Source organism: Lynx canadensis, chromosome B3, assembly GCF_007474595.2.
Source record: "Lynx canadensis isolate LIC74 chromosome B3, mLynCan4.pri.v2, whole genome shotgun sequence".
Taxonomy (NCBI): Eukaryota; Metazoa; Chordata; class Mammalia; order Carnivora; family Felidae; genus Lynx; species Lynx canadensis.
Window position 1 is genome coordinate 32,313,393 of NC_044308.2, and position 27,932 is coordinate 32,341,324.

General features: G+C 38.6%; 1 protein-coding gene across 2 annotated transcripts in view; it reads right to left on the reverse strand.

Annotated features, from left to right (window-relative positions):
• REC114 (REC114 meiotic recombination protein) overlaps positions 1-27,932 on the reverse strand; it is a 113,648-nt gene that overhangs the window by 70,951 nt on the left and 14,765 nt on the right. For both annotated transcript variants that reach the window (XM_030317755.1, XM_030317754.1), the window contains exon 2: positions 19,317-19,406. In XM_030317755.1, coding sequence (XP_030173615.1) covers positions 19,317-19,406 — 90 coding nt within the window. The remainder of the gene's footprint in view (positions 1-19,316; positions 19,407-27,932) is intronic.

Consider the following 27,932-nt stretch of genomic DNA (forward strand, 5'->3'; position numbering starts at 1 on the left):
GTTCTGTAGCAAAAAAGGAAAAAAGTCAAATATAACACTCAAGATACAGACAAGGGCATACAGTTTTGAAAAAACCCTGGAAACAGAATTTTTTTTTTTAATTTTTTTTTTCAACGTTTATTTATTTTTGGGACATGAGAGAGACAGAGCTGAACGGGGGAGGGGCAGAGAGAGAGGGAGACACAGAATCGGAAACAGGCTCCAGGCTCTGAGCAGTCAGCACAGAAGCCGGACGCGGGGCTCGAACTCACGGACCGCGAGATCGTGACCTGGCTGAAGTCAGACGCTTAACCGACTGCGCCACCCAGCGCCCCCAGAAATTTAATTAACATTGCATTTTATGAAAATTTAACAAAAACTTAAAAAACAGGTTCTTTGAAACCAGAGCTATCAGATCGGATATTGTATACCAGACTGAAGTCTGGCTAAGAGTCAACAGAAGTAAGTAGGGAGCGGAAGGAAGGAAGGAAGGAAGGAAGGAAGGAAGGAAGGAAAGAAAGAGGAAGGAAGGAAGAAAGAAAGATTGATTAGAAAAGAGTAAGACGACTAAGAGATGTAACAGAATAAAAAGTGTTAACAGGATGGGGCGACTGGGTGGCTCAGTTGTTTGTGTCTAACTTCAGCTCAGGTCATCATCTTGAGATTCATCAGTTTGAGCTCTGCCTCCAGCTCTGTGCTGACAGCTCAGAGGCCTGGAGCCTGCTTTGGAATCTGTGACTCCCTCTCTCTCTGCCCCTGCCCCTCCCCACTCGTGTGCACGCGCTCTCTCTCTCTCTCTCTCTCTCAAAAAATAAACATTAAAAAAAATTTAGGGGCACCTGGGTAGCTCAGTCGTTGAGCATCCGACTTCAGCTTAGGCCATGATCTCGCGGTTCATGAGTTGGAGCCCCGCATGAGGCTCCTGTGCGCACAAGCTCAGAGCCGGGAGCCTGCTTCTGGTTCTGTGTCTCCCCTTTCTCTTTGCCCTCCCCTGCTCGTGCTCTGTCTCTCTCACCCTCAAAAATAAAAATAAATTTTTAATTTAAAAAAATGTTAACAGAAGAATAATAAGTGTAATAGAAGTAAAAACTACATCAATGATAATCCAATAGAAAATGAGCAGAAGATTTCACATATACTTCACAGAAGGGGATATCCAGATTGCCAATAAATATAAGAAGGACACAATTTCATTAGTAAGTAGAAAAATATAAATTAAAATCACGAGATCACCACACACCTACCAAAATTGCCAAAATAAAAAGAAAATACCAAGTGTTGTCAAAAATGTGAAGCACTCTCACACATTAATGACAGTAAAAATTGAACATAATCACACTGGAAACTCTTGGGTGGTATCTACGAAAGCTGAACATAGACATATCCCTGAGGTGTCTAGGGATTAGTAGCAACAGCATCACCTTGGAGTTTGTTAGAAATGCAAAATCTTAGCAGTGCCTGGGTGGCTCAGTTGGTTGAGCGTCCAAGTCTTGATTTTGGCTCAGGTCATGATCCTGGGTTCACAGGATCCAGCCCCGTGTCAGGCTCTGCAATGAGCGTGGAGCCTGCCTGCAATTCTCCTCTTTTCCCTTCTGTCCCTCTCCCCCATTCTAAGATAAATTTTTTTAATTTTTAAATTATTTGTATTTTTTCTTTTCTTTTTTTTATTTTAAAGGGGGGCCACCTGGATGGCTCAGTCAGCTAAGTGTCCAACTCTTGATTTTGGCTCTGGTCATTATCTCAGAGGTTGTGCGATCAAGCCCCGCATTGGCTCTGTGCTAAGCACAGAGCCTGCTTAAGATTCTTTCTTTCCCTCTCTCTCTAAATAAATAAATTCTTTACAAAACAAAACAAAACAAAAAAGAAATGCAAATCTTAGGCCACACCCAAAACCTGCTGATTCACAACAGGTATTTTATTAAGAGCCAAGGCACATTAAAGTTGCAGAACTGCTGGGGCGCCCTGGGTGGCTCAGTCAGTTGGGCGTCTGACTTTGGCTCAGGTCATGATCTTGGCTGGTTTGTGAGTTTGAGCCCCGCATCAGGCTCTGTGCTGACAGCTCAGAGCCTGAAGCCTGCTTCAGATTCTGTGTCTCCTCCTCTCTCTGCCCCTCCCATGCTCATGTTCTGTCTCTCTCTGTCTCTCAATAGTAAATAAACATTAAAAAAAAAAATTTAAGTGCAGAGCTGCTGTCCCATCTCACCTACCTACATGCCCAACAAAAGTACATACAAGTGTTCACTGAAAGATATGTACTAGAATATTCACAGCAGCATTATTTCTAATAGCTAAATATTGGAAGTTAACCAAATACCCATAAACAATTCAATGGATAAGTAAATTGTGATATATTCACAAAGTGAGAATGGATAATTTATATTTGCATACAACAATATGGATAAGTCTCATAAATATGATAGTGAGTGAAAGAATCCAGGTATAGAAGAGACCAGGTATTTACTCATTTTATATAAAATATAAAAACAGGCAAAACTCATCTATACTGTTGGAAGTCAGAATGGTGGTTAGCCTTTAGAAGGGTGGTAATATACAATAATGACTGGAGGAGAACATGAGAGGTTTCTGAGGTGATCAAAATGTTCTCTTTTTTCTCTTTCTTAGGTACAAATTTCCAGCTGTAAGATAAGTAAGTCAGAGGATGTAACGTATAGCATGGGGACTACAGTCAATAATACTGTACTGCATATTTGAAAGTTGCTAAAAGAGTAGATCTTAAAAGTTCTTATCACAAGAAAAAATCTCTGTAACTATGTATGGTGATGAATGTTAACTGGACTTATTGGGGGGACTATTTCATAATATATACAAACACTGAATCATTTTATCATATGCTTGAAACTAACGTATTATTATATGTCAATTATACTTCAAAAAACGTTCTGTTTCTTAACCTGGACAATAAGTGTACGAAAGATGTGCATCAATAGTCATTCGGAAATGGGAATTAAACTACAAGACATCCCATTACACACACACTAGAATCGCTATATAAAAAGCGACACTATCAAGTGTTAACAAGAGTGTAGAGCACATGGACTAACAAACAGAGCTGGTGGGAAAGCAAAATCATAGGATACTTTGAAATCAGTTACAATATTTTCTTATAAAGTTAAATATCGTTTATCACGTGACCCAGCAATTCTACTCCTAGGTATTACTTAAGACACATTAAAACATCAGTCCATACAAACACTTGTATAAAATAAATGTGTCATAGTTGCTTTAGTCCTAATTGACCCAAACTGGAAATACCGACATTCCATCAACAGATGGTGGATAAACAAATTGCAGTACACTCTAAAATGAAATTCTAACCAGCAATAAAGAGCACATGATACACACAACAACAGGGACCAGTCTTGAAACCTTATTCTGTGTAAGAGAAACCAGACAAGAAAGAGTACAGTAGTATACGATTCCATTTATACAATTGTTAGCAAAGGCAAAACTAATCTGCAGCGACAGCAGGGCAGAAAGAAGTGGTTGCCTGGGGATGGAGATGGGTGGCCATGAAGGAATTTGGGGGAATAAAAGTTCCATATCATGCTTGTGATGATGCTTATATGACTGTATATATACATTTATCAAAACTCCACACACTCAATGAGTACATTTTATTTATGTAAGTGATACTCCAATTAAAAATCATTTTCAAAAAGCTAATGGAAATCAAGAAAAAAAGATTTCAGGCACCTGGATGACTCAGTTGGTTAAGCATCTGACTTCAGCTCAGGTCATGATCTCATGGTTTGTGAGTTCGAGCCCCATATTTGGCTCTGTGCTGACAGTGTGGAACCTGCTTGGGATTCTCTCTCTCCCTCTCTCTGTCCCTCCATGACTCATGCACACACGCACTCTCTCTCTCAAAATAAATAAACTTAAAAAAAAAAAAGAAAAAAGATTTCACCATACATTCAAAGATTTAATATTCTTACTCTAGAAAGATAATGCCAATAATACCACAAAACTCCAGGTTCCCAACAGAAAATGTGAAAGGACACCTGTGGGTTTCCAGAATGCTGAAAAGCTTGCAGAAACCCCTGAGCACTGACAGCTTTCCATCTTTTTTTTCTTAATGTTTATTTATTTTTGAGAGAAAGAGAGTGTGAGCAGGAGAGAGGCAGAGAGAGAGAGAGGGAGACACAGAATCCGAAGCAGACTCCAGGCTCTGAACTGTCAGCAGAGAGACTGACACGGGGCTTGAACCCACGAGTGGCGAGATCATGACCTGAGCTGAAGTAGGACGCTTAAACGACTGAGCCACCCAGGCATCCCTGACAGTTTTCCATCTTAAAAAAGATACAGATGTGAATCTAATACTTGCCAACATTTCCTTAATCAGAAGCTGACTGATTCATTTTTCTGGAATGGTAACATAAGTCTCACATATAAAAGGCTATGGATTAGCAAAAAGTGAGTTTTTCTAGAGCCTGGCAAAAACCAGTGTCATCAGACAAGAGAGTGAGGGAGACTCTGCTGACATTCACTGTATCTACTGCAGTCAGCTGTGGTCACCTGACTTCTAATAATATTCCCATTGCCAATTAAGCAAGGAACTTGAACTCCATTGTGCATGAGTGTGCCTTCTCCTTCCACCCACCTGAAATTGGCAAGTGAGACTGGCACAGATACACCACCATCCTTGTTAAACAAGTCTGGAAAGAGTGTTGGGAAGACAAGAGAGGAAAGTGACGACTGAGGAAGTCTGGGCAGAGATGAGAGAAATTACAGCAGCTATGAGAGTTGTTTTTTCTGGAGTAGTCATGAGTGGAGTTCACAGGCTGTTCTCTTACTTATTGACAAGTTGAGCCCAATGGATAATTTAAAAGAGGAAAGGCAAGACAGTCTAATGTGTAAGTCACAGATAGCTCACTAATGAAGGTGGTGGGAATGATTACAGTTCCCCAAAGGCAGCACAGGGAGATAGGGGAGGCATGATGGAGGGTGCCCTGCACATGCCTCTTAGATGAGTAGCCAGTAACTTTTCAGGCCAGTACCACATAGGCGCTGAAGTTTATTTAGAAGTGGGAAAGTATAAAAATAGAGCAGCGGAATGCTTTAACTCTTGCTAACCCAATTCTCTCTGGAGGGGAGATAAAAGACAAAATACAATGATACAGCTGATGCCAGTGGTCCCAAATGTGGGAAGGGGGGTGATAATAAAGTTACAAAAGCTCTGTTGTCCTTGATCCTTCTTGAAAAGATGGCCAAAGAAAAGACTGGTTCTAATTTAAGAATTTAACTGTGTGAACAATAACCTGATTTTAAAACTCTCTGATGAGTCTTTCCTCTCAGAAGATTATTAAGTTCAGACTGAGACTTAAACAAATATTTCTTAAACTGGGTTAGAAGTAGTGTTTGAAGTTTCCAGAGTTCATGTAAATAGGAATTTAACATTTCTACTGGTAAACAGACAATTTCTTTTTGAAGAATATTTGGGCTGAGTGTGAAAAGTTAAAAGGAAAACAGAACAAAAACTGATGCCATCACTTCCAGGATGACCCATGTTCCCCAAGAAGACAGAATTTATATGTCTCAAGACCATTAACTCCTGTGTTTCAGACATAGTTTTATTTAGGTGAAGACACTTGTTCTGGATCAGAACCAAGTGAGATAAAAAGGAATGGCTGGAAATAAAGGCTAAAGTCTTAGGAAGTAATTTCCCCCATTTGGATATCTTTAGAATTTTGGTTTCTGCAACTTCTAGCTTGAGAAGGGAGATGCTGATAAAAGGTGGATCTTTATAGATCTACAATTATATACAGAATATGTTTTTAACTTTAGAAAAATATCTCGTCTACAGCCATACCACCCTGAACGCGCCCAATCTTGTCTGATCTCGGAAGCTAAGCAGGGTCGGGCCTGGTTAGTACTTGGATGGGAGAAAAATATCTCAAAAGGAGTTATGAATTCTAGATTTTTTTTAATACATGAAAATTTATTGTCAAATTGGTTTTCCATACAATACCCGGTGCTCATCCCAAAAGGTGCCCTCTTCAATGCCCATCAACTACCCTCCCCTCCCTCCCACCCCCCATCAACCTTCAGTTGTTCTCAGTTTTTAAGAGTCTCTTATGCTTTGGCTCTCTCCCACTCTAACCTCTTTTTTTTTTTTTTCCTTCCCCTCCCCCATGGGTTTCTGTTAAGTTTCTCAGGATCCACAGAAGAGTGAAAACATATGGTATCTATCTTTCTCTGTATGGCTTATTTCACTTAGCATCACACTGTCCAGTTCTATCCACGTTGCTACAAAGGCCATATTTCATTCTTTCTCATTGCCATGTAGTATTCCACTGTGTATATAAACCACAATTTCTTTATCCATTCATCAGTTGATGGACATTTAGGCTTTCTCCACAATTTGGCTATTGTTGAGAGTGCTGCTATAAACATTGGGGTACAAGGAATTCTAGATTTTTTAAAGGGTTGAGAAAGAGGAAAACAGATGACATCTCACTGAAGGATAAATTCACTCTGACCTGGAGCTCCAGCACCAATGAGGGCAGGAGCCAAGCAGGACTGAGCAGAGGCAGGGGCAATCTTGCACTTAATGGTGACTGGGTGAGGGTCAGCAGGGTGCAGAATGATGTGCCCAGAAGGCCATTATTCCATGTCTTCCTCCTAAAGAAGACTCACAGTGCTCAGCCTATACTTACCCAAGCTGAAAGAAGAAACAAGGGAGAAAAAGAAAATCACATCAGACTAGTAAAAAAGAAGCTGCATTCATCAGCTGCTCGTGTGTGTGTGTGTGTGTGTGTACATGTGTGTGTAAATGTGATAATATACTTCAGTAACAACAACAACAAACTCTCAATCCTACAACAACAAAAACCCCAATCAACAATAGCCAAACTATGGAGAGAGACCACATGTTCTCTGACTGATGAACAGGTAAAGATATGGGTGTGTGTGTGTGTGTGTGTGTGTGTGTGTGTGTGTATTACTCAGCCAGGAAAAAAATGAAATCTTGCCATCTGCAACAACGTGGATGGAGCTAGAATGTATTATGCTAAGTGAAATAAGTCAATCAGAGAAAGACAAATTCATATGATTTCACTCATATGTGAAATTTAAGAAACAAGAGCAGATGAACACATGGGAAGGGGGGAAAGAGAACAAGGGAAACAAACCACAAGAGACTCTTAATAAAATAAAACAGAGAATAAATAAGGGTTGACAGAGGAGGTGGATGGGGGGATGGGCTAGATTGGTGATGGGTATAAGGAGGGCACTAGTCGCGATGAGCACTGGGTACTGTATGTAAGTGATGAATTACTGAATTCTACTTCTGAAACCAGTACACAATACACTGTATATTAACTAAAATTTAAATTTAAAAACAGAAATATAAAAAAAATCAGAAATATGCAAAGACTTGAACAGATATTTTCTCCCAAGATGATCTACAAAATTGTCAAAATGCACATGAAAAGACATTGAACATCACTAATAATTAGTGAACACAAATCAAACCACACTGAGATACTACCTCACTCCTATTAGGATGAGGTAGTCAAAAAAGCAAACAAGCAAGCAAACAAGAAAGAGAAAGAAAAAAGAAATAGAGGTAAAATAACAACAGAACAGATCAATGAAACTATGAGCTGGTTCTTTGAAAAGATATACAACATTGATAAACATTTAGCTAGACTCAAGGACTCAAATAATAAAATCAGAAATAAAAGGGGCGCCTGGGTGGCTCAGTCGGTTTAAGCGGCCGAATTCGGCTTAGGTCATGATCTCGTGGTCTGTGAGTTCGAGCACCGGGTCGGGCTCTGTGCTGATAGCTCAGAGCCTGGAGCCTGTTTCAGATTCTGTGTCTCCCTCTCTCTGACCCTCCTCCATTCATGCTCTGTCTCTCTCTGTCTCAAAAATAAATAAACGTTAAAAAAAAAAAAAAAGAAATAAAAGAGGGAGACTTTATGACTGATACCACAGAAATACAAGAATCATGAGACTACTGTGAACAATATGCCACCAAATTTGACAACTAGAAAAAATGGATAAATTCTTAGGAACATACAACCTACCAAGACTGAATCATGAAGAAATAGAAACCTGAGGGGCGCCTGGGTGGCGCAGTCGGTTAAGCGTCCGACTTCAGCAGGTCACGATCTCGCGGTCCGTGAGGTCGAGCCCCGCATCGGCTCTGGGCTGATGGCTCAGAGCCTGGAGCCTGTTTCCGATTCTGTGTCTCCCTCTCTCTCTCTGCCCCTCCCCCGTTCATGCTCTGTCTCTCTCTGTCCCAAAAATAAATAAGGTTGAAAAAAAAATTAAAAAAAAGAAAAGAAAACCTGAATAGATCAAGGGTGCCTGGGTGGCTCAGTCAGTTAAGCATCGACCTCGGCTCAGGTCATGATCTCACAGTTCATGAGTTGGAGCCCCACATCAGGTTCTGTGCTGACAACTCAGAGCCTGGAGCCTGCATCGGATTCTGTGTCTCCCTCTCTCTCTGCCCCTCCCCAGCTCATGCTCTATCTTTCAAAAATAAATAAACGTTAAAAAAATTTTTTTAAAGGAAACCTGAACAGGGGCGCCTGGGTGGCTCAGTTGGTGAGCATCTGACTTCGGCTCAGGACATGATCTCACAGTCTGTGAGTTCGAGCCCCGCGTCTAGGCTCTGTGCTGACAGCTCAGAGCTTGGAGCCTGCTTCGGATTCTGTGTCTCCCTCTCTCTCTGACCTCCCCCGTTCATGCTCTGCCTCTCTCTGTCTCAAAAATAAACAAACATTAAAAAAAATTAAAAAAAAAAAAAAAAAAGAAAACCTGAACAGATCAACTACTAGTAAAGAGATTGGATCAATAATCAAAACCTCTCAAAAGACAATAGTCCAGGACCAGGATGCTACACTGGTGAATTCTACCAAACATTCAATTAATACCAATCCTTCTCAAAGTCTTTAAAAATAAAATAAAATAAAATAAAAAACAGAGAAGAGGGAATGCTTCCGAACTCCTTTTACGAGACCAGCATTATTATCCTGATACCAAAACCAGACAAGGACACCAAAGGAAAAAAAAATCATGGCCCAATAACATATCTATGAGGAAAACAGATGCAAAAATCCTCAATAAAATATTAGCAAACCAAATACAACACACTAAAAGGATCATACACCATGCAAATCAAAACCACAGTGAAATATCACCTTAGTACTTGTTAAAAATGGCTATTATCAAAAAGATAAGAAATTACAAGTGTTGGCAACCAATACAGAGAAAAGGGGACCTCTGTGTACTGCTGGTGGGGATGTAAACTGATGCAGTCACTATGTAAAACACTGGAGGTTTCTCAAAAATTAAAACTAGAACTATCATATGATCCAGCAATATTACCTCTGGTTATTTTATCTGAAGAAAATGAAAAGCAGTATTAATATGCTTTATTAAATAAAGAAAATGAAGTGCATGTTCACTGCATCATTATTTACAATAGCCAAGCCATGGAAACAACCTAAGTGTCCATTCAGTGGATGAATGGATAAAGAAAATGTTACACACACACACACACACACACAAAACCAGGCTGTTAGTCAGACATAAAAAAGAATCCTGTCATTTGAGATAACATGGATATACCCAAGAGTATTATATTAAGTGAAATAAGTGACAGAGAAAGACAAATATCCTATGACCTCATTTATATGTGGAATCTAAAAACAAAAACAAAACAAAAACAGCTCACAGATACAGCAAAGAGATTGGTGGCTGCCAGGAGTGGATACTGGTGGGGGGCAGGGGAGGAATAAGAAAGGGAGTCAAAAGGTACAAACTCCCAGTTGTAAAACAAGTAAGTCGTGGAGATGTAATGTACACCATGGTGACTATAGTTAATAATAGTGTTGCATATTAAATAGTTGCTAAGAGAATAAATCTTATTAAAGTTCTCATCACAAGAAAAAAAGTTTTGTAACTATATAAGGTGACAGATGTTAAACCAGATGGTTGTAGTGATCATTTAACAGTGTATACACATATCAAATAATTACATTATACACCTGAAACTAAATAATGGTATGTCAATGATGCCTCAACTAAAGAAACAACAACAACAAAATAACAAGTGTTGGCACAGATTGGAACCTTTGTGCAGTGTTAGTGGGAGCTTCAAATACTGTATCCACTGTGGGAAAAGGTATGGCAGTTCTTTTCTTAAAACAGAATTATAATAGGATCCAATAATCCCACTTCTGGGTATATACCCCCCAAAATTGAAAGCAGAGTCTCACAGAGATATCTGTACACCCATGTTCATAGCAGTATTAGTTACAATAGGCAAAGGTAGAAAGAACCCGTGTCTACTGACAGATAAATAGATAAACAAAATGTAGTATACACATAAAATGGAGTATTATTCAGCTTTAAAAAGGAGGGATAGGCTCCTGGGTGGCTCGGTTGGTTGAGCATCCAACTCCTGATTTCAGCTCAGATCGTGAGTTCAAGCCCCAGGTCGGGCTCCACACTGGGCGTGGAGCCTACTCAAAAAATATTAATAAAAAACAATGAAATAAAAAGGAAGAAAATTCTGATACATGTTTCAGCTGGATAAAGCTTGAGGCCATTCTGCTAAGTGAAATAAGCCAGTCACAAAAAGACAAATACTGTATGATCCCACTTATATGAGGTGCCTAGATTAGTTACCATTCACAGAGATAGAAAGTAGAATGATTGTTGCCAGGTGCTAGACTAGAAGTAGGGAGCTACTGTTTAATGGGTACAGAGTTTCAGTTTTGCAAATGAAAAGACTTCTGGAGATGGACAGTAGTCCTGGCTGCACAATCATGTGAATGCACTTAATACCAGCGGACAATACACTTAAGTGGTTAAAATGGCACGTTTTATGTTATGTGCATTTTACAATTATATAAAAACAAATTTTAAAAGCCCAAAATAGCCAAAGGAGAATCTGTTCAAATGCCAAGACTGGAAAGGGGAAACCTGTTGAGCTCAAGTGCAAGGCAGAATGAGGATGGCGCCAAGGTCTCCCTGTCTTCTTGCCATACTAACCCTCCTTAAGAAGTAACAATAGAACGGCCCAGTGGTAGGTGTGCATAGCGCCTTCCAACAGTGAATCATCACCCGAGTGCAAGTGCTAACTGAACGAGCTAAACGAAAATCCATTGTACTACTGGACACAAGTTACATTTAATCTGAAACATTAAGTTCCCATGGACCTCAATAGGAAGTGACAATCTGAGAACCAAGAAATTTAAGGGAAATGAAGTTTAAATAGGGGCCAGGTCCAAGCAGGAAGTCCAAAGCCTTGTTGACCTGTCTGGATTTCTACAAAAACATATCTAGTGGGAGCTGTCACTGAGCCCTAGCCATCAGTTTCTCTGAAATAAATGACTTTTTTAGAGTTTGTGCAGCTTCCACAAAGATTTGATAGTACAAATATAGCACAATTTAATCTATGCCAACAATTGGATTCTCTTACTAAAACAGAAGTGGCTAAAACTTTCCATAGCTGTTATGTCCCTACTTTTTAGGGGAAAAATTCTAAAAATATATCACAACCCAGATTAGCATGAGGGGGGAGGGTGTATAAATATGATACCAATATAAAATTGTAATTAAAATGTTTTATAATTCCAATGTGTTTGCTCTTCTATACTTTGGTTCTTGTGGAACCCCAGAAATACTGTCAAAAAATAGTATGAACTGACAAAAATTGTTGTTTAATTAATTTAGGTGGTACATTTAATATGCATTCTTATTTTTAATCACTTAGACATGTATATTATTTTAAAAAGCAAATACTTCTACGATAAAGGAAGATTCAATAAGAAACTAGAGATACCATATGGTTTCACTCTTATGTGGATCCTGAGAAACTCAACAGGAACCCATGGGGGAGGGGAAGGAAAAAAAAAAAAAAAAAAGACGTTAGAGTGGGAGAGAGCCAAAGCATAAGAGACTGTTAAAAACTGAGAACAAACTGAGGGTTGATGGGGGGGGGGAGGGAGGGGAGGGCGGGTGATGGGTATTGAGGAGGGCACCTTTTGGGTATGAGCACTGGGTGTTGTTATGGAAACCAATTTGTCAATAAATTTCATATATATAAAAAAAATTAAAAAAAATGTATTACATCAACAGAACTAAAAAAATAAAGACAATCCACCTCGGTAGATACAGAAAAAGCATTCAACAAAATTCAACTCCTATTCATGATTAAAACTCTCAGCAAACTAGAATGGAAGGGAACTTTCTCAGTCTGATAAAGGGTATCTACAAAACCTCAGTGCTAACATTATACTTATTGGTGAATGGACTGAATGCTTCCCCTAAGATCAGGAACAGGCAAGGATGTCAACTTTCACCATTTCTATCAACACTGTAAAGGATGTCCTACCCAGTGTCACCTGGGGGAAAAGAAAGGAGGGAGGCAAGGGAGAGTAGGTTGGATTAGAAAGAAGAATGGAAAACTGTATTGACAACAGATCATCTATATGGAAAATTCTACAAAAACATCCACAAAAAAGCTATGGAACTAATGAGTTTAGCAACATCACAGGATACAAAGTCAAAAATCAGTTGTGTTTCTACACATTAGCAACAAACTATTAGACACTGAGATTCATAAATTATATTTATAATAACATAAAACTATGAAGTATTTATGGATAAAGTTAGTTAAATATGTGCAAGACCTATTGTGAAAACTTCAAAACACTGCTGAGGAAAAGTATATATAACAAATGGAATAATGAATATAAATAATTATAACATGTTCACTCACTATGAAGATGTCAGTTCTCCCCAAAATGATTTATAGAATCAAAGCATCACAGTGAAAACCCCAGCAGGGTTTTTTGATAGGAAAGCTGATTCTAAAATTTATATGGAAATGCAAATGACCTAAAATAGCCAGAACAACTTTGAAGAACAAATTTGGAGGAATTATACTACCTGCTTCAAAAATTACAACAAAGTTAAAGTAATCAAGACACTCTCTTCCTGGAAGAAAGGATAGACATATAGATCAATAGAAAAGAGAGTCCAGAAATATGCCCATACATCACAAATTGATTTTCATAAAGGTACCAAGGTAATTCAATGAGCAAAGGCTAGTCTTTCAACAAATGGTGCTAGAACATCTGCTATCTACTTGCAAAAAAATTAATCCAGACCCTTAATTCTCACCATACATTAAAAATTAACTCAATGGTTCCAGAAGTAGATTCCCTAAGATCGATGATCATATTTCACAATATAGTAATTTTTCTCAATACCCATTGCTTTAATTAAGGGGAAGAAGGGGCCCTAATAAATATTAGTGTCATCAACTAATACTAAAAATTCATAATGGACCATAAGCCTAAATGTAAGAGCTAAACTTTAACATTTCCAGAAGAAAACACAGAAAATTTTTATTGCAATCATGGCAAATTGACAAATATTTCTAAAACAGCATAAAAAAGCATGAGCCATAGGGGCATCTGGGTGGTTCAGTTGGTTAAGCATCCAACTGTTAATTTTGGCTCAGGTCATGATCTCACAGTTCGAGAGATCGAACCCTCCATCAGGCTCTGCACTGACAGTACAAAACCTGCTTGGGATTCTATCTCTCCTCCTCCCCTGCATGAGCACGAGCATGAGTGCGCTCACTCGCTCTCTCTCTCTCTCTCTCAAAAATAAAAAGCATGAGCCATAAAGTAAAGAAAAAAGGACTTCATCAAAATTTTAGGCTTCTGCTCATCAAAAAACTGTTAAGAAATAAAAAGGTAAGCCACAGAAATATATTTGCAGAACATATTTCTGATAAAAGAGCTGTAATCAGAATAAGAACTCCTTTAATTCAAACATAAAAAGACAACTGAATTAAAAATGGTTAAAAGATATAAAAAGGCACTATACCAATAAGACATACAAATGGCAAATATAGGCATACGTCATTTTATTGTACTTCACTTTTGTGCAATACTTAACCTCTGGTGCTTCACATACACTGTGTTTTTATAACAAATGGAAGGTTTGTGGCAAGCCTGTGCAAAGCCATGTATATTGGTACCATTTTTCCAACAGCATTTGCTCACTTCATGTCTTTGTGTCATGTTTTGGTAATTCTCACAATATTTCACATTATTTAATTATTACTATATTTGTTAGGGTGATCTGTGATCAGTTATCTTTGATATTACTATTATAATTGTTCTGGGGAGTCATGAGCCACACCCATCTAAGACAGCGAACTTAATAAATGTTGTGTGTGTTCTGACTGCTCTGTTGACCAGCCATTTCCCCATCTCTCTCCCTCTCCTTGGGCCTCTCAATTCCCTGAGACACAACAATACTGAAATTAGGCCAAGTAATAACCCCACAGTGAAATGGCTTCTAAGTGTTCAAGTGAAATAAAGAGTCACACGTCTCTTGCTTTGAATCAAAAGCTAGAAATGATTAAGCTTAGTGAGGAAGGCATGTTGAAAGCTGGAACAGGTCGAAAGCTAGGCCACTTGTACCAAACATGAGGTGCAAGCAAATGGTGCCAAACAAGTTAGCCAAGTTGTGAATGCAAAGGAAAAGTTCTTGAAGGAAATTACCAGTGCTACTCCAGTGAACACATGAATGATTCAAAAGTGAAACAGTCTTCTTGCTGATACAGAGAAAGTTTTAAGGGTCTGGACAGAAGATCAAACCAACCACAACATTCCCTTAAGCCAAAGCCTAATCCAGAAAAAGGCCCTAACTCTTTTCAATTCTATGAAGGCTGAGAGAGGTGAGGAAGCTGCAGAAGAAAAGTTTGAAGGCAGCACAGGTTGGTTCAGGAGGTGTAAGGAAAGCATAACATAAAAGTGCAAGGTGAAGCAGCAAGTTATCCAGAAGATCCTGCTCAGATAATGAGCAGGTGGCTATACTAAACAAAAGATTTTCAGTGTAGGTGAAACAGCCTTATATTGGAAGAAGATGCTGTCTCAGACTTTCACAGCTAAAGAGAAGTCAATACCAGGCCTCAAGGCTTTAAAGGACAGTCTGGCTCTCCTGTTAAGAGCTAATGCAGCTGGTGACTTGAAGTTGAAGCCAATGCTCATTTACCATTCCAAAAATCCCAGGGCCTTCCGAATTATGGCAAATCTACTTTGCCTGTGTTCTATAAATACAACATTACCTGGATGATAGCGTACCTGTTTACAGCACGGTTTACTGAACATTTGAAACCCACTGTTGAGACCTTCTGCTCGGAGAAAGATTCCTTTCGAAATATGACTGCACATTGACAACGCACCCGGTCACCCAAAAGCTCTGATGAATATGTATGACAAGATTAATGTTGTTTTCATGTCTGCAAACGTAACAGTCATTCTGCGGCCTGTGGATCAACGAGTCATTTTGACTTTCAAGTTTTATTTAAGAACTATGCTTTGTAAGGTGATAGCTGCTGTAGAGGGTCTTATGATGGATCTGGACAAAGTAAACTGAAAACCTTCTGGAAAGAATTAACCATTCTAGATGCCATTCAGAACATTCCTGATTCAAGGGAAGAGGTCAAAATATCAACATGAATAGGAGTTTAGAAGTGGATTCCAACCCTCATGGAGTACTTTGAGGGGTTCAGGACTTGAGTGGAGGAAGAAACTCCACATGTGGTGGAAACAGCAAGAGAACTAGAAGTGGGACCTGAAGACAGGATTGAATTACTGCAATATCACGACAGGACTTTAACAGATAAGTAGTTGTTTCTTATGGGTGAGCAAAGAAGGTGGTTTCTTGAGATGGAAACTGCTCCTGGTGAAGATGCTGTGAAGACTGTTGAAACGACAACAAAGGATTTAGAATATGACAGAAGCTTAGCTGATAAAGCAGCAGCAGGATTTGAGAGTATCAGCTCCAATTTTGAAAGGAGTTCTGTGGGGAAAATGCTATCAAACAGCATTGCATGCTACAGGGAATCATTCGTGAAAGGAAGAGTCAATCAATACAGCAAAGTTCACTGTTGTCTTATTTTAAGAAATTGCCACAGCCACCCCAATCTTCAGCACCCACCACCCTGATCAGTCAGCAGCTATCACCATCAAGGCAAGACCCTCCACCAGCAAGAAGATTATGGCTTACCAAAAACTTAGATGGTAGTTAGCATTTTTCAGTCATACAGTATTTTTTATTTAAGGCATGTACACTATTTTTTAAATTTTTAAATGTTTGTTTATTTATTTACTTAGACAGAGCAGAGACAGAGACAGAGAGGAGAGAGGGAGGTAGAGAGAGAATCCCAAGCAGGCTCTGCACTGTCAGTGCAAAGCCCAATGTGGGGCTCAATCTCACAAACTATGAGATCATGACCTGAGATGAAATTCAGAGTCGGATGCTTAGCCTACTGAGCCACCCAGGCATCCATGTACACTGTTGTTTTTTTTTTTTCAAACACAGTGCTATGGCACACTTAACAGACTACAGTGTAATGTAAACCTAACATATATACACTGGGAAATAAAAAAAATTCATTTGATTCACTTCATTGTGCTCATTTTATTGCAGTGGTTCAGTACTTAACCTGCAGTATCTCCAAGGTACACCTGTCAACACATAAAAAGTTGTTCAATGTCATTAGTTATTAAGGGAATGCAAATTAAAACCACCATGAGATGCCACCAGACACCCATTAAAATAAACTTAAGACTGACAATACCAAGTGTTAGTGAGGACATGGAACAACTGGAACCTCCACACATTGTTTGTGCGAATGCCACTTTGAAAAACAGCTGTGCAGCATTTTATAAACACAGATGTACTACATGACCCTGCAGCAGTTCCTTTCTTGGGAATTTATCAAAGAAAATTAAAACACGTTTGTTCATACAAAGGCTTGTACACAAATGGCTATACCAGCATCATTCATATTAACAAAATGGAAACAACCCAAATGTTTATCAAAAGGTGAATGGATGTAAGCAAATGAGGTTTATATAAAGTAAATGCTATTCAGTAATGAAAAGGGGTGAACAATATGGATGAATCTCAAAAGCATTATGCTAAGTGGAAAAAGGCAGACACAAAAGACTACATATTATCAGATTTCATTTACATGAAATTTTACAGAAGGCAAAACAGTAGGTACAGAAAGCAGGACCTGAGGGTAGAAGGGTAGATTCCCCCCCTCAGAGGGGACTGACTACAACAGGGCACACAGAAACTTTTAGAGTTATTTGGGATGTTCTACATCACAACTGTGATGGTGGTTACACAACTATATTCATTTCCCAAAACACATCAAATTGAACACTGAAAATTAGTGATTTTATGTAAATTATACCCCAATAAAACAGCTTCAGAAAGTGCTTAACAGGGGTACGTGGGTGGCTCAGCCAGTTAAGCATCTGGCTTCAGCTCAGGTCATGATCTCGTGGTCCGTGGGTTTGAGCCCCGCGTTGGGCTCTGTGCTGGGAGCCTGGAGCCTGCTTTGGATTCTGTGTCTCCTCTCTGTGCCCCTCTCCCACTCGTGCTCTGTCTCTCTCTCTCTCTCGAAAATAAATAAACGTTAAAAAAAAGTAAAACAAAGCATTTAATAAAGATTTTTAAAAATTTTAATGTTTATTTTTGAGAGAGAGAGACAGACAGAGTGCAAGCAGAGGAGGGCAGAGAGAGAGGGAGACACATAATCTGAAACAGGCTCCAGGCTCTGAGCTTCAGTGCAGAGCCCAACGCAGGGCTCAAACTCACAAACTGTGATATCATGACCTGAGCCAAAGTTGGAGGCTTAACCAACTGAATCACCCAGGCATTGCAAGACTTTTAAAAAGTATTATCCAATAGAGGTGCCTGGCTGACTCAGTCAGTAGAACATGTGACTCTTGATCTCAGGATCATGAGTTCAAGCCCCATACTGGGAATGAAGCCTACCTAGAATTTTTTTTTAAGTATTATCCAATATATAAGGTATATATGTACAGGCAACATGCAACAAACTGTGGAGTTACCATTGTATTTCTCAGTAGTGGTTCTTTGGAATTTGATAACCTTAGTTTTATAACTGCACTGCAAAAATCGTTTCATGTATGATACAAAGAGACCTCTATCAGTTTGTAACAACATTTACCACTGGTACAAACAGATGGAGCAGACAAAGCACAGGATGTCCTCCTCTGTCTCAGGAAGCCAAACTGCCTTACTGTCATCATTCAGTGAAGTCTCACAATATTCATAGAGGAAAACTTAGCTGTGTACCAGGCATCCCCCTGTCCACCATCTGGAATAGTCTTCATTCAAAGCTAAAGAAGACATCTTTTCTTCTGCAAATGATTCAAGCCCTAACAGTGGTAAATAAAGCAAAAATGATACCATTGCTGCAGTTTTAAAAATCAGGAGGGAACACAAAGAGGACTTTGCAGGTCACTTCACATTCAAGGATAAGGCTATATACCACGTAAGTGGAGAGACGGATCATCACAATATACGACTGTGGGATGCTGCCATCCTAATAAAATAGAATGTATAAGGGATCCACCAAAAATTCATATCTTTTAACTATATTTGACCTATTTGTTTATTATTTGACCTATTTATGATGTTTCTCCCCACTAAAATGATGACACTCCATGATGATAGGGATTTCTGTCTTTGTTTACTGCTGTATCCCTAGCACCTAGAACAATGCCTACTATGTAATAATTGCTCAATAAATACCCGTTAAGTGAATAAGTTATGCCTATGTTGATATTCAGTAAATATCTGTACAAATTTATTATGTCTATGTAGATATTATTCACAGGTAAATGATGTAATAACCTTCCTTTATACTTCCTTTCTTTTACAATTCTTTGACTAGAAGTTGTCTTGTTTCTTCATTTTGTTTCTAAATACCAATTCAGACAAACTTTCAAGCAAAAATGAATGTTATTTTCTCCTTTATTTCTTCATTTCAAAAATTTCCTACAATACATGTGTATGTTCAGAATAGAGAACAAATGCACCTTTATAAAATTAGTTTTATAGAGGGCTATGTAAGTTAATAATAGCCTGTTTCAAGTTTTCTATTTCCTCAAATCTATCCCTCTGCATATGTTCTTTACCTTCTTTGAAAAACCCTCCACACATTTCTCTATAAATTTAGCCGGTCTCAACCCAATTTCCCCAGTTAAGAATCCTTTATAATACTGGTTAATCTCAATCCTTTGATCCACTTTGATTCCCAAAACAGAACCCTAAACCTCTTCAGTATATATCTGTATTACCTACTGCTAAAGAACATTCAATAAATGCTTAATTTGTTGAACCTGATGAATTTCTGTGAGACTGAAGAAGCATGAGAGTACAAAAATTAATGTAAAGCTACAAATATAAAGAAATATATTTGCATATTAAACTATATGCATAAAACCTACCAGCAGTGTGGGTCCTTGGGAAATGAAGAAATGACCTGATATAACGATGGTGAGAACAAGATACCCAGATTCTTCACTGGAGTCAAAAACCTTGAAAAAGAAAAAGTGAAAGAAATGTGCATAAGTCAATACACTTCTGAAATACCAATAAATGTATAATATCTTCTCACACTGAGCTTCCTACTCTGAACATTTCTTTTCCTTCTGTTTAATCTGTAGGGGCGTCTGGGTAGTTGAGTCTGTTAAGCTCCAACTTTGGCTCAGGTCATGATCCCGTGGTTCATGACTTTGAGCCCTGCGTTGGAGTTTGTGCTGACAGCTCGGAGCCTGGAGCCTGCTTCAGATTCTGTGTCTCACTCTCTCTCTGCCCCTCCCCCACTCGCACTCTATCTCTCTCTCTCTCTTTAAAAAAAATAAATAAATAAACATTAAAAAAATTTACAGATCTGTAATCATTTACTTATCATTTCAAATTTCTCCTCTATAGGGGCTAACAGTCAGCTTTTTTTTTTTTTTTTTTTAATTTTTTTTTTTCCAACGTTTATTTTTTTTGGGACAGAGAGAGACAGAGCATGAACGGGGGAGGGGCAGAGAGAGAGGGAGACACAGAATCGGAAACAGGCTCCAGGCTCTGAGCCGTCAGCACAGAGCCCGACGCGGGGCTCGAACTCACGGACCGCGAGATCGTGACCTGGCTGAAGTCGGACGCTTAACCGACTGCGCCACCCAGGCGCCCCAGTCAGCTTTTAAAAAATATAACTAAAACATATATTTTGAAATGAAAAGAATACTAGATTAAAAATAAGGAGATGTGGGCCCTAAGCCAACCACTTTTCAGTATCATTTTAATTAGTCATTAATTATCTTTGAGCCTCAATTTCCTTTCTGTAAAATGGGGATAATGCCCTACAGTGTTGCTATGAGACTTCAGAGTCCTCCTTTCATCAGCCAGACAATCCATTTTTATAATCCCTCAAAACCTGGTGCTTTTCTTTGCATGAACTTTAATTTGTCAATGTCACTCTTAAAATATGGTGCCCAAAACTGACCATAATATGCTTGGTGTGGTCTAACTATCTCCTATTTTTTGCACTAATGCAGCCTATAATCACATTAACCTTTTGAGGGGGTAGTCCCATTTGAAGAATGATCTGATATCAGCAAAACTTCCTGAAACTTCATCACTTATACTGGTAAATCAGACTTTCATTTTCATCTGAACCTAAATGTAAGACCTTGCATTTATTCTCATTATATTTTATCATGTTAAATTTGGTCCATAGTTTTCGTAGGGAGTTGAGGCAATGAAATCAAAATGTCAAGGAGGACATGACTGACAGATACAGACTAGTAGAATTTGGGTCTTAAGTGGATACCCTGTATAGGTGGTTTTCATACACTGTAAGGTAAACAACCTTGTAGAAATAATAAGATGAAATTATGGATTCACCTCAATGCTCAAAGCTCAAAACAATTAACACATACCTAACTCAAGTATATCTTTATGAGGTTACTACATTCTATTGAGAAATAATGTTCTTATAGTTTCATATGGGGGGTTTACAGCTTTAATGCTATATTTAAACTTAAGATTTCCTACTGAGTTTCCTCTAATTCACTTTAAATTCCAACCTTAAAAAACTTGAAGGATTTTTAGATGTCAAGGAAGGTATGCTAAAATCTAAACTTCAGTGGTTGTTATTCTGCCTCTTTTCTAGTATTAAGAATTCTGCTATTTGTATGATACTCTTCCTGCCACAGTTTAAATAGATTATCTTTTATGCTTCATGACCACTTAAAACCACAAGGATAGCTAGGAGTCAAGAGGAGCTTTCAAAACTAGAGCCTGGTCAACAAATTCTTTAGGAGGCAATATGTTAACCTGATAGTTTATTTTTTTTTAGAAATGTAATATACACCCTGAAAATACCCCCCAAAGTGTCCAACACTTAAATGTACAACTCAGTGAATAATGATAACGTCAACATATAATAATTACCACCCAGGTGAAGAAACAGAACATTGCCAGCCTTCCAGAAGGTACCCTAGTGCTGTCTCCCAATCACTACCTGCTCCTTCCTCCCCCTAACACAGCTTGATTTCTAACACCATAGTTTAGCTTTATTTATAAGAATAGAATTATATAGAAAGAATTATGTCTGGCTTCATCAGTGTTGTTGCATGTACCCAGTTCATTCATTTTCATTACTGTACAATACCATTCTATGACTACACCACAATTTATTTTTTCATTCTCTTGTTGATCAATATTGTTTTCCAGTTTAGGTCTACCACTAACAATGCTGTTATGAACATTTTTATATATGTCTTTTGTTGGGTAGGAACACTCACTATGGAGACCCCAATTCTTTCCCAATTATTTTATAAGTTTTTCAAGTAGTGACTAATGACTTCCAAGAGAATCCCAGTAGACTTCTCCCCTGGGCTCCAAATTGTTACATCTAATTGCCCACTCATTATTTCCACTTAAAGGTCCAACAGTCATTTCAAAATTAACAGCTCCTAATTCCAAGTCCAAACCCTCCATTCATTCATTTATTCATTCAATATTTACAAAGTGTCGAGCAAGTGACATCTGTTGCCTATCACCAGGAGTAGAAATCCAACCATTTCTGCCCACTGCATTTTGGTACTGGAGTCACTATGGAAAGCACAACACAGTCAAGTACTGGATGGAACAGCACTTTACTCACATACAGAATAAATAGAGCAAGATGAGCATCAGTAGTGGGGGTCAGTTCCCCCTGGCGGGGGAGAGAGAGCAGGTCCCTCTCAGCAGCCATACAGAGCAGTTGGCCTGTTCTCAGCCCTCTGATGCTGCAGCAGAAGGACGCCATTCCCTCCCCCAAAGGGACAGATACAGCAGTAGGATTGGCTGGGTGCCATATAATACTTAAGCAGAACAAAGGAGCTTGGGCTATGAGGACTCTCCCTTGGTAAAGGAAGTGTTCCAGGCTTCAGACCCATTCTTATGGTCTTGGCCGAAAGGGGCTGAAAGACTACATGCACAAAAGACTGCCTTCCCAACACAAAACACATACCACATACCAGGCTGTTGTAGGTATCTGACTCCCACAGTTTCACATCAAAGAATATAATTCTTAGGTAAATGGTGGAATCATTCTTAAATCCTCTCCTTTCCTCATATCCAAATCAATCCATCAGCATATCCTTCATGTCTATCTTCAAAATATTCAGCATCCAATCACTTCTCACGGGTCTGGTCTGAGTTACCATCTCCAGTTGTATTAACATAATAACCTCCTAAATGGCTTTCCCTTTGTGTTCTTGCTCCCCCTCCCCACGCAATTTATTCTCAATAAAGTAAGCAGAGTGATTTTTTTTTTTTAGAGTTTATTTATTTTGAGAGAGTGGGAGGGAAAGTGTGACCAGGGAAGGGCAGAGAGAGAGGGAGACAGAGAATCCCAAGCAGGCTCCATGCTATCAGCACAGAGCCCAACAAGCGGCTTGATCCTGTGAACTGTGAGATCACAACCTGAGCTGAAATCGAGAGTCAGACACTTAACTAACTGAACCACCCAGGAGCCCCCTCCAGAGTGATCCTTTTAAAACCTAAGTTATGGGGCACCTGGGTGGCGCAGTCGGTTAAGCGTCCGACTTCAGCCAGGTCACGATCTCGCGGTCCGTGAGTTCGAGCCCCGCGTCGGGCTCTGGGCTGATGGCTCAGAGCCTGGAGCCTGTTTCCAATTCTGTGTCTCCCTCTCTCTCTGCCCCTCCCCCGTTCATGCTCTGTCTCTCTCTGTCCCAAAAATAAATAAAAACGTTGAAAAAAAAATTAAAAAAATAAATAAATAAAAAAAATAAAACCTAAGTTAGATCATGTTATTTCCAGCTCAAAGCCCTGCAGTAGCCCTGCATCTCATTCAGAAACTCATACAAAGTATTCTACAACCCAGCCCCTACTGCCCCTTTGCTCTCATCACCCCTGGGCACTCTGCTCCATCCACACTGGCCTCCTTGCTGCTCTTTGAACCTACTAGGAAAATTCGTGATTATAAATCTCAGGGCTTTTTCAGTCCTGTTCTATCTAAAATTCTCTTATATTCACATAACTCACTCCTTCATCTTCTTCAAGTCTTTGCTTAAATGTCACCTTTTCAGGTAATACCTTTCCTGACCATCCTACTGAAAACTGCCACCAATTCCTCTCATTGCCCAAACCAGATGGCTCCTATTCCTTTTTCCAGCTTTGCTTTCCTCCATAGTTCTTTCCACTTTTGTTACTTTATATTTACTTGTTATCTACCTATTTTCTTTAAAATGTAATTGATAAATGGGATTATAAACAATACTCAATCTGAAAGTCAGAATAAGAATAAAAAGGGAACAAAGAACAGATGGGACAAGCACAAAACAAATACCAAGATTATACACTTATACCCACCCTATCAATGATCAATCACATTAAGTGTAAATGGCTTAAATACCTGAATAAAAGACAATCTAACAGGACAAAAAGGTATGACTATACCCTGCCTATAAGAAATGCATTTTAATTTATTTTATTTATATTTTAATGTTTATTCATTTTTGAGAGAGACAGAGTGTGAGCAGGGGAGGGGCAGAGAGAGAAGGAGACATAGAACCTGAAGCAGGCCCCAGGCTCTGAGCTGTCAGCACAGAGCCTAATGGATGCTCAAACTCACAAATTGTGAGATCATGACCAGAGCCGGAGTCGGAGGCTCAACCAACTGAGCCACCCAGACACCCTGAAATGCATTTTATTTTTTAAAACGTGTATTTAGTTTTGGATACATTAAAAAAAATTATTCACCACGACCAACTGGGATTTATACCTGGGATGCAGGCCCAGTTCAATATCCACAAAACAATCAATGTGATTCATCACATCAATAAAAGAAAGGACAAGAACCACATGATCCTCTCAACAGATGCAGAGAAAGCATTTGACAAAATACAGCATCCTTTCTTGATAAAAACTCTTAAGAAAGTAGGGATAGAAGGATCATACCTCAAGATCATAAAAGCCATATATGAAAGACCCATTGCTAATATCATCCCTCAATGGGGAAAAACTGAGAACTTTCCCCCGAAGGTCAGGGACAAGACAAGGATGACCACTTTTGCCACTGTTATTCAACATAGTATTAGAAGTCTTAGCCTCAGCAATCAGACAACACAAAGAAATAAAAGACATCCAAATCGGCCAGGAGGAGGTCAAACTTTCACTCTTTGCAGATGACAGGATACTCTATAAGGAAAATCCAAAAGATTCCACCAAAAAACTACTAGAACTGATCCATTAATTCAGCAAAGTGGCAAGACATAAAATCGATGCACAGAAATTGGTTGCATTTCTATACACCAACAACGAAGCAACAGAAAGAGAAATCAAGGAGTTGATCCCATTTACAATTGCACCAAAAACCTTAAAATACCTAGGAATAAATCTAACCAAAGAGGTGAAAAATCTATACACTGAAAACTATAGAAAGCTTATGAAAGAAATTGAAGAAGACACAAAAAAAGGAAAAATATTCCACATTCCTGGGTAGGAAGAACAAATATTGTTAAGACATCAATACTACCCAAAGCAATCTACATATTCAATGCAATACGTATCAAAATAACACTAGCATTCTTCACAGAGCTAGAACAAACAATCCTAAAATTTGTATGGAACCACAAAAGACCCCGAATAGCCAAAGCAATCTTGAAAAAGAAAACCAAAGCAGGAAGCATCACAATCCTAGACTTCAAGATGTATTACAAAGCTGTAATCATCAAGACAGTATGGTACTGGCACAAGAACAGACACTTGATCAACGTGACAGAATAGAGAACTCAGAAATGGACCCACAAACGTATGGCCAACTAACCTTTGACAAAGCAGGAAGAAATATCCAATGGAATAAAGACAGTCTCTTCAGCAAGTGGTGCTGGGAAAACTGGACAGCGACATGCAGAAAAATGAACCTGGGCCACTTTCTTACACCATACACACAAAAAAATTCAAAATGGATGAAAGACCTAAATGTAAGACAGGAAGCCATCAAAATCCTCGAGGAGAAAGCAGGCAAAAATCTCTTTGACCTTGGCTACAGCAACTTGTTACTCAACATGTTCCTGGAGGCAAGAGAAACAAAAGCAAAAATGAACTACTGGGACCTCATCAAAATAAAAAGCTTCTGCACAGCGACGGAAACAATCAGCAAAACTAAAAGGCAACCAATGGAATGGGAGAAGATATTTGCAAATGACATAGCAGATAAAGGGTTAGTATCCAAAAATCTATAAGGAACTTATCAAACTCAATACCCAAAAAACAAATAATCCAGTGAAGAAATGGGCAAAAGACATGAATAGACACTTCTCCAAAGAAGACATCCAGATGGCCAACCAAAACATGAAAAAATGCTCAACATTACTCATCATCAGGGAAAAACAAATCAAAACCACAATGAGATACTACCTTATACCTGTCAGAATGGTTAACATTAACAACTCAGGCAACAACAGATGTTGGCGAGGATGAGGAGAAAGAGGATCTCTTTTGCACTGCTGGTAGGAATGCAAGCTGGTGCAGCCACTCTGGAAAATAGTATGGAGGTTCCTCAAAAAATTAAAAATAGAACCACCCTACAACCCAGCAATTGCACTAATAGGTATTTATCCAAGGGATACAGGTATGCTGTTTCTAAGGGGCCCATGCACCCCAATGTTTATAGCAGCACTATCAACAATAGCCAAACTATGGAAAGAGCCCAAATGTCCATCAATGGATGAATGGATAAAGAAGACGTGGTATATATACATATACGTATATACAATGGAGTACCACTCAGCAATCAAAAAGAATGAAATCTTGCCATTTGCAACTACGTGGATGGAACTAGAGGGTATTATGCTAAGCGAAATTAGTCAGAGAAAGACAAATATCACATGACTTCACTCATGTGAGGACTTTAAGATACAAAACAGATGAACATAAGGGAAGGGAAGCAAAAATAATATAAAAACAGGGAGGGGGACAAAAACATAAAAGACTCTTAAATATGGAGAGCAAACAGAGGGTTGCTGGAGGGGTTGTGGGCAGGGGGATGGGCTAAATGGGCAAGGGGCATTAAGGAATCTACTCCTGAAATCATTGTTGCACTATATGCTAACTTGGATGTAAGTTAAAATAAAAAATTAAATAAAAAATTAAATAAAAAATTAAATAAAAAATTAAATGAAGAAAAAAACCAGAATGAGAAAAATAAATAAATAAAAGAAGAATCTAAAATTTCAAGAAAAAGTGTTTATATTTTTGAGAGAGAGAGAGAGACAGACAGACAGAGCACGAGCAGGGGAGGGGTAGAGAGAGAGAGGGAGACATAGAATCCGAAGCAGGCTCCAGGCTCTGAGCTGTCAGCACAGATCCCAATGAAGGGCTCGAACCCACGAAATAGGAGATCATGACTTGAGCCGAAGTTGGACGCTTAACCGACTGAGCCACCCAGGCACCCCACATTTTAAATATAAAAACATGAACAGGTTAAAAACAAAAGAGTGGGGAAAATATAATATCATGCGAATACTAGTCAAAAGAAAACTGAAGTATCTATATTAACATTAGGCAAGAGTATCAAAAAGTATAGAGAAGGTCATTTCATTTTTATTGATAAAGGAATAGGTTAATCAAGAGACATAATTATCCTAAACATTTGTGTCTCCAATAACAAAGCTTAAAAATACATGAAGCAATAATTGATAGAACTGTAGGGGGATACAGACAAATCCACAATTACATTCAGAGATGTCAATACCCCTCTCTCAAAAATTGATAGAACAAGTACATAGAAAATCAGCCAATGTATATAGTAGACTTGAACAACACTATCATCCAACATAACCCAATTGATATTTATAGAATACTTCACCCAATACCAGCAAAAATACACATTCTTCTCAAGTGTACAGAAAGCATTTACCAAGACAGACAAAATTCTGGGCCATAAAACAAGTCTTGGTGAATTTATAAGTATGTTCTCTGAGCACAATTAAACTAGAAATCAATAACAGAAAAATCTCTGAAAAAAATCCCCAAATATTTTGAAACTACGTAGTATATTTCTAAATAACCCATGAGCAAATAAGAAATTAAAAGGGAAATTAGGAAGTATTTTGAAATGAATGTAATTCACCATTTTAACAAACTCAAAAAGAAAAACCATATGATCACCTCAATAATGACAGAATACAGAAAAGGCATCTGACAAAATCTAACATCCATTCCTGATTTAAAAACTCAGCAAACCAGGTATAGAAGGAATTTCCTAGAGCTGACAAAGGGCATCTATGAAAAACCTACAGTTAACATCATACTTAAGAGTGAAAGACTAAAAGCTTTCTCTCTAAGATAAAGAACAAGACAAACAACATTAGCTCTCACTACTCCTATTCAACACTGTCCTGGAGGTTCTAACAATTGCAATCAGGCAAGAAAAAGAAATAAAACACCCAGATTGTAAAGAAAGAAGTAAAACTGTCTTAATTCACAAACAACAGGATCACTTATGTAGAAAGTCCAATTGATTTTCCTAGAATAAATGAATTCTAGAAAGGTTACAG